An 8,410-nucleotide genomic window follows, 5' to 3' on the forward strand; every position below is an offset into this window, starting at 1 on the left:
TAAATAGGTCTCGCCAAGAAAAGGTGTTGGGCTTCCCTGGTGGCGCAGTGGTTGAGAGTCCGCCTGCCGATGCAGGGGACACGGGTTCGTGCCCCAGTCCGGGAAGATCCCACATGCCGCAGAGCGGCTGGGCCTGTAAGCCATGGCCACTGAGTCTGAGCATCCGGAGCCTGTGCTCCGCAATGGGAGAGGCCACAACAGTGAGAGGCCGGAGTACCGCAAAAAAAAAAAAAAAAAAAAGGTATTAATAGCAAATGCCAAAGTATCAATAGCAGATTAAAAAAAAACAAACACTTCAGGTAGTAGTTATTCTCCTAAGCCTTAGAAATTAAAAGTAAAATTAAAAATAAAAATTGGTGACAGAGATATCCTTAAGAAGAAAATAGCTGAGAAATAAGCACTGAATCTACATATACTTTAAATGTTTTAAAGCATGCACCTTCTCATCAAATTTCTGTGGGGAGAAAATGAGACATATAAAAGCTATTTAGAATGTACTTTGGGTGTAATTATACAATTCCACAGTATTATTTTTTGCCATCAATTGCTCTCCCAACACCCCCTTTTCTATCATAATCACAAGAAGCAGCAGAAGTATCCAAAGAGTTAAAAGGGGGAATATCAGCCCCCAGCAATGTGTTCACTGGAACCATTTCCCTGCTGCTCTGTGTTTACAGGATTTTGTTTGCATAGAAGAACTGCAGGAGCTCTGGATGATAGTGGGTCTGAAAGAAATTGGCAAAGGGACACGTGAGGAAGGAAGTCAGTAAACCTCCTTGACTCTAGAACGAGCAGACAGTTGTCAAAGGCAGAGCATGAGGATAAACAATCTTCAGATTCTCAGCGGAGGAGGCATCATTATCCAAATGATGATCTAAACCGCCAATATATTTCACCCAATGATCTAAGCTGGAACTGTCAATATATTTCACCCAATGATCTAAACTGGAACTGCCAATATATTTCACCCAATGATCTAAACTGGAACTGCCAATATATTTCACCCAACGATCTAAGCTGGAACTGCCAATATACTTCACCCAACGATCTAAGCTGGAACTGCCAATATATTTCACCCAATGATCTAAGCTGGAACTGCCAATATATTTCACCCAACGATCTAAGCTGGAACTGCCAATATATTTTATGCATAATCCTCTGGGTGTTTTGCCATTTACATCGCATTATGGGTCAATTACAGTTGAAACATACTTGGTCTGCGTCGTTTTAGGTGGGTAACTCCCTGGTGTGCCCAGCCACCTTCTGCATTAACACTGGGAGGGCAGGGAACCTGGGAGAACCTCTCCTGCCCTTTGCTCACTCACCAGCTGCCGGCAGAGTTTAGGGTTCCTTTGGTCCTCTTCACTCTGGAAGCTGTAGTTCTTCCTTTGTCTCAGATACGGAGAACAGGCTCGAAAAGTTGTTTTGCAAGCCTGAGAGAAATAATATTACCATCTTATTGTCAAAAATGTTAGAGAGTTTTATAATCCCAAGCAAGGAAAAGTGTTGCACCCAATCTGTGGTCTGGGGGCCACTAAGAGTGAAAGTAACTTCCAGGAAGTTTGAAAACTTGAATCTTAAAGGATTTATGCTTATAAAACGACCATGTCTATACTTTGGGGCTGGTGGGGAGGGCAAAGCTTTACACTTTATCACAGCCCTTATTGTCTCATCAAAAGTAGTGCTGGATTCCTAAATTCAATCTCAACCTTTCTCTCCCTCTCTCTCTCGCCCTCCCTCATGCGTGACCTTAAAGAAGGCAGGTGATTTGGTGGAACCTTTGCTCCTGGTGGTTTTGAAACACTCACCTGCTCCAAAGCAGCCCTGAGGTTGATCCAACCCGGTTAGGACACATTTTCTCCAAGAATAACACAAAAGCTTCATAGGAAACTAAGAAGCCAAGGGTGGGAAATCTGTACCAGGTGCAGTGACAAAAGCTAACTGGGCATGAATAAATCTCCTCTGATAGGAGGTGCTGCCCCACGGAGCAAGCAGCACCTCCCTGCCCCCACCCCCCCACCCCCATTAACCTGAGTGTATCTGGCATTTGACAGGTGCTGGGACCGGACAAGTGGGGCAAGAGCAAATGGAAAACAACACTCCTGTTCGGAGAGAGATTAGCCATCGACGAGGCACTTTCTCCAGGATTCACATGGATACACGGCTGAGTGTCCGTAACTGAACTGGCAGGAACTGAGGGCCTGGCATCTCCACGCGGCAGGGCTGCGTTCCAACTCCCTTGAGGAATGGCATTGAGGTTTCATGCTGCTGGCTAGCGTCACGGACTCACCTTGGCAACCTGGGGATTCCTATCCTGTAAATGGCTCAGGAGAGAATCCTGAGTCCGCTTCACCTGACGGGTGAAAAATCTCTTCCATTTCCGCCCAGCAAAGGCAGCCAGTTGCCCAAACAAGACAAAGGCCGAGTATCTCAGGCTGTCATTCTCCTGTGGGTCCCCCATGAACAAAACAAGAAACCTCGGGTCAGTGCCAAAAGGCAGCTGCATCAGAGAACAGCACAGCCCTGGTCCCTTGCTGCATGTTACAGGTGGGACATTAAATCCAGTCTATGGCACTCAGCCAGCCAGGCTCTGGGACAGAGTGGAGACGGGCTGAGTCTTCAGTGAACCTCTTCTTCAGCAGACGAGAGGGTTAGACTGGGGGCTCACTGGTGCTACTCCCAGCTTCCCAGCTTTTTTCTTCATTATTTAACATTTTGGAGATTGACTATATTTACTTGGTTCGAAATTCAAAATAACCAAAAAGGTTTATAAAAAAGTAAGTCTCCCTTCCTACACCTCTCCACCCGCCACCAAATTTCCCTCCCCACAAAGTCATAAATTTTGTGTGATTCCTCCAAAAAATAAAGAAGAAAAAAATGAAATATATATTACATAGCCCTTTCCCACATTTTTAAACCAATGGATGTGGACCATCCCACTGTTATACACCTTGATTTTTCACCATTCTCTCTGGGTGCTCTTTCCATGTCAATACGTAAAGGGAGTTTTTTGGGCTGCACCCTAATTCATTCGACCCATCCCCTGCTTACTACTTCCAGCATGTTTGCCAGGCCATCTCTCTTTACCCTGGTCTGAGTTTCTCCCACCTGCAGCAGAAATAACAATTCTGTTTCTTCCCTGACGCCCTGCCAGCTCTCCCTGCTTTGGGTCTGATTCGCTGGTTTGTCCCTGACTGCAAGTCAGTGGCTTCGGCCCTTCCTCCCTCTCCCAGGGGAGCTGTCTGGTCCGAGTATCTCCCTGCCCAGTTAGGGAGACAGAGGCTCAGGGCATTTCAGTGATTCACCTAGAGTCACACCATCAGGGAACAGCGAACCAGGGTAGCAACTCAGCCTCCTGACTCATGGTGAAGGGATTTTTATATCAGTGTTTCTTGATCTTGTCCAGCTCCAAGTGAACCAGAAGGGACTGGTCTGGGACAGGCCTCCTCACCTAGAAATGGGGGTCACAGACACTCAGCAAGAGTGGAGACCACTGATCATCTTCTGAAGTATTTAAAACAATTTTTTAGCACACATGACACATGCAGAAACTGCTTTCGTGTTGCACTTTCTTCACTGTTCTACGTGTGTGTGTATGTATGTGTTTAATTATATGTGTTTAATTCAATTCAACTAGCACTTATTGAGACCTAACTCTACCTGAAGCATGACCCTAATGCTGTGAGATGTACAGAGATGTGTAAGGGGTTGCCTGTCCCCCTGGGAGTCTGACAATCATGTGATGGGGCACAGCCCAGGCAGGCAGTGAAGAACTCTACGACAGGGATACAAACTGTCAGAAACAGCTCCCCATGAGTATTCCCAGGTTTCACCATGACAAGGAGTTCCTGATCAAACACTACAGTCGACCTGGGTTTAAAAAATACTTGCATGGCAAACAAGCCCTGGCCATTAAGATGACGCCTCCAGAGAGATTTAGAGACGCTTGCCTGGAGATATCTGCTTATATTCCAGGGAGGTGGAGTAGAGACCTTCCTCTCCCAGCCCCAGAGAGGGCCGGTTTACATCCCAGAGCAAAGGCCTCTCTGCCTCTCTGAGCGGAAGGAGAGGCAAATGTCCCAGCAGCTCCTCTATATGCTCCAAGTTTTATAATTTCGAGGTTTCTCTTCCTCCCGTGAGGGGCAGGCACCTCGCTTTCGCTGGGTTACTCCCGGGGAATTAGGTGTTGGGAACTCACGCAAGACGCTCTGTGAGTAAATGCAAGTTCTCTGTCGCTCTGTTCCCCGTTCTAAAGGTCTTATCTTTCTGTGTGTGTGTGTGCATGTGCGTGCATGTGTGTATGTGTGTGTGTGTGTGTGTGTGTGTGTGTGTGTAACTGGGGTAAGCTAACTGATTAGCTTCTGAGTCCTCGCGTTTTCTGTATCTGTGCACTTTTTGCTCTACCTGCCTTGTCACCCGGCAGTTAAGAGTGCAGGCCCTGGGCAAAGGGCCTGGCTTCATATCCACTTACCGGCTCTGTGAACCGTGAGCAAGTTACCTAACCTTTCTAGGCCTTGGTTTCCTCCTCTATAAAGTGAAGATAACAGTGCCTGCCTCACAGGGTTATTGGGAAGATTAGATGAGACAATCCATGTAGATTGCCCAGCACTGTGCCTGGTACACAGTAAGGGCTCACTAAGTGCAAACCACTCTTACTGTTACATTTATAAGAGAGCATTGAATACACATGAGCATCACCATCAATAGTGTACATGTACTCACTGCTCCATGACAGTGAAAACTCCTTGCAGAGTGGTGATGAAATCCTACATGTCTTTATATGTCTTCCATAACCCCCAGCACGGTACCAATCTCTCAACAAGATTTCTTAATAAATAGTGAACAATAGAGGCCTTGTTTCCTGAGCAACACACCAACCAGGGCTCACATTTGACTTTAAGAACCTGGAATCATCCTGCATTGTCTCGCTTACATCATCTAACAAAGTCCTGGTCTGAAGGGTGATGTCTAGGAAGAAGGAGCCAAAGCCTTTCCCCTGGATCTTGCCCAGCATGATGGTCAGGGTCTTCAGGCTCTCGTGGATGACTTCAGAACTCATGGGGTCATACAGTCCATGCACCAGCAGGTCCAGGACAATCATTTTATACTTTCTCACCTGTTACCAAGGTTTGGAAAGCATTAGCAGCACAGGAGTTGCTCCCCATGAGTTGAAAAGTATCCCCACTCCTAATCTTCCAATAACCCGGGACTTGGACTAAGAGGCCGTGGCTTTCTTCAGCACCTGCTGCCACAACTCTCAGCAAAGTACAAATGCTTCCGTTAACCCGACCCAAGAGCCCAATTCGGTCTTGGAAGGAGAGCAGTCTGCAGCATGGCCTATGGGTAGGTGAGGCTGGGGAGGGCACGTCAAGGAGGGTGGTGGACCTGGACGATCCAGCGATCTGGGTGTACTGGGTACCTTTACAGGGGATAAGGCAAAATGGTTGCTTAAGTTTACAGATGCTGAAGGAAGAGGTGGGGAAAACATCTTTTACTAAACAAGCATTGATTATTAGAAACACTAAATTCACTGGAGGGTGATGTCCAGCTGTGTGTTAATCCTACCTGCAGCTCTGTTTCCCAAGGCTGATGGTCCTGAGGTGTGATGACCCTAAGATGACCCCAAATGAGTCATGTGTGCCTTTGTACAATCTCCTTCCCTTGAGTGTGTAAGGAGCCAGTGACTTGCTTGTGGCCTCTCAAACATGACAGTGGTGACGGACATCATTCCCACGGTTCCCTTACATTATATGAGACTCCATCTAGCAGACAGGAGTGGGAGACACTCTCCCACTGGCCGTGAAGAAGTGAGCTGCCGTGTTGTGAGAGGGTGGCCTCAAGGAGCTGAGGGCGGCCACTCAGCAAGGAAATAGGGACCTTAGTCCTACAACTAGAAGGAAATGAATTCTTCCAACAGCCACATGAGCTTGGAAGATGACCCTGAACTTCAGAAAGGAATGCAGTCTGGCCCATACCTTCATGGCAGCCTTGCAAGACCTTGAGTAGGGGATGCAGCTAAGTGGTACCTGGACTCCTGACCCAAGGAAACTGTAAGATAATAAACACCAGGCCCCTGATGGACTGTTACACAGCAGTAGACAACTAGTACATGAAGCCCCCCATCCCAGTGCTGAGGACTCCAGGCCGTGAGGGCTGGCCAAGTGCCCCCTGCCCTTCCTACCTTGTCTGGGGTCTCACAGGCCATAGTTCCTAGGCTTCTCATTGCCATATGACGCTTTTTAAAACTGGGGTCCCAGGCTCTCTCTGCCAAGTTGAAAGACACATTCTTCAGAGGCTCCTGCTTCTGGAGGCTCAGTTTCCAAGAGACCTGGGTGGCGAGTCAAAAATGTATTGATTTGGGAGTGTTCAGAGTCACACCCTACCCATCGCCAACCCTAATCCCTCCCTCTAAAGAAAATCCTGTGTTGCCCGCTCAATTTTAATCCTTATTTCTCCACCTAAAGACATCTGGTTTTTGCTGGGAATATATTAGTTTGATCTACATAACGAAGAAATGGATGGAGGAAGGGGAAAGGGGTGGAGAAAAAAAATGCAGAGCTAATGTTGAGGTAGGTTTGGGGGCATTATGGAGAGAGGTGTCTAGGCAGTTGTGGGTGTGACAGAGCTGAGAAAAGGGGGCTTTAGAAGTGTTGATGTGATCTGAGAATAGGGGTCCCTTAAAGAGGACAAGGTAAGCTGTGTTCCTCCTGTCGCAGAGATTCCTTGACCCTTCTCCCTCCCCCAGCCCTTCCCCATTTTTCTGCTCTACTTCGTAGCTAAAGCTTGAAAGACGTGTCTATACTTGCTTTCTTCAGCTGCTCTCCTCCATTCTCCCTTGAACCTTCTGCAATCAGGTTGATGGCATCCATACCCCCTCCCCACCCCCTCTCCCCCAGTGTAGCTAAATCCCAGGGTCAATTCTCAGAGCTCACCTCACTCAGCCTCTCAACAGCATTTGACACAATTAGCAAAGCACATCTACAGGCATTTCAGGGCACCTGACGGATGTCCTACCTCAGAATGCGAGCATCTGAGCAATTAAGATTAGGAAAAGAAATGCATAAATAATGCAAATTGGAAGCGCTGTGTGGCTGATGCAGAAATCTGTACTTCAAGGACTAAACTCTAATTAACTTCAAGGCAAGAGATAGGTTTTTAGAGCATTTAACCCCTGATGCTAGGAAGGTCCTGGTGTTCTGCACATCACAGGACATACCAACATGTCCTGGGGTCAGAACCAAGATCCAGACAAGATCCAAGAACAAACCGCTTCCTCACCATCCTTATTAGTGGGTGGGGGCTGGAGAGGAGACCCACAGCCCTATTTGGTATTCAGGTGATTACCAAGTCTCATCAGTATTTCTGAATATTCACTGCAGTTCATTCTATATTTTTATCATTAAGTTCGCAGCAAGCTGAATTCTTCCCAACTCATCTTCTTGTTATCATATAAACATCCTATTTGTGTTTAAAGAGCTGTCATCAAACTTTTTTTCAGGAGAAGGAACCTCAGTAGAAGGAATGGAAGGAACCAAACGAAGGCAGAAGAGCAAGTACACATAGTGGCTGCTGAGCAGGGACATTTGTTCCTAATAATTTGTCTCAGACCTTGGAAAAGAAAGATATCACTGATGTCCTTTTCTTCTTGGGCTGGGCAGTGGGGATGCAAAGGGGCTGGTCCAGCATTCTTTTCTGTGTTTGGTCCATGGAACTAAAAAAAGAACAAATCATCATATGAGCCACAGACACTCTTTGAAGTCTCATCATTAACAAGCATCGTCACACAAAGCCCTGTGCCAGGGTGAGAATGTAAAGAAGCCGCATCCCTGAGGCCCCCTCAGGATGTCACCTTGGTGAGCAGATGGAACAGTCGCATCAAAAGATAAAGAGCAACACCAACATCACTGATCATCAGGGAAACGCAAACCAAAACCACAATGAGGGATCACCTCACACCTCTCAGAGTGCACTGTCGGTCAAAGACTGCAGTGGGTTAGGACTTATTTCTTGAGGAACTGAGTGGTGAGCAATGCTCTTTTTTTTATATATAGATCTTTATTGGAGTATAATTGCTTTACAGTGTTGTGTTAGTCGCTGCTGTATAACAAAGTGAATCAGCTATATGTATACATATATCCCCATATCCCCTCCCTCTTGAACCTCCCTCCCACTCTCCTTATTCCACCCCTCTAGGTGGTCACAAAGCACCGAGCTGATCTCCCTGTGCTATGCGGCTGCTTCCCACCAGCCAACTATTTTACATTCGGTAGTGTATATATGTCGATGCTACTCTCACTTCGCCCCAGCTTTGCCCTCCCACCCCATGTCCTCAAGTCCATTTTCTACGTCTACCTCTTTATTCCTGCCCTGCAACTAGGTTCATCAGTATCATTTTTTTTTTTAGATTCCA

The 8,410-nt window shown here is 46.9% G+C and overlaps 1 protein-coding gene across 2 annotated transcripts; it reads right to left on the minus strand.

Moving 5' to 3' along the window:
• Positions 1 to 260: 260 nt before the first annotated feature.
• MRO (maestro) lies at positions 261 to 7,707 on the minus strand (the record flags this gene model as incomplete). 2 transcript variants are annotated; one of them, XM_082667227.1, is made up of 6 exons in its annotated part: positions 261 to 725; positions 1,326 to 1,433; positions 2,291 to 2,446; positions 4,934 to 5,116; positions 6,182 to 6,328; positions 7,609 to 7,707. In XM_082667227.1, 6 exons carry the CDS (start codon positions 7,705 to 7,707, stop codon positions 672 to 674), a joined length of 747 nt encoding a protein of 248 aa, XP_082523353.1. In that variant the 3' UTR covers positions 261 to 671. The 2 variants fall into 2 exon arrangements, with proteins under 2 accessions (XP_082523353.1, XP_082523354.1); XM_082667228.1 differs by lacking the exon at positions 2,291 to 2,446.
• Positions 7,708 to 8,410: the final 703 nt, after the last annotated feature.

Source organism: Grampus griseus (genome assembly GCF_964374135.1).
Source record: "Grampus griseus genome assembly, chromosome: 12".
Classification (NCBI taxonomy): Eukaryota; Metazoa; Chordata; class Mammalia; order Artiodactyla; family Delphinidae; genus Grampus; species Grampus griseus.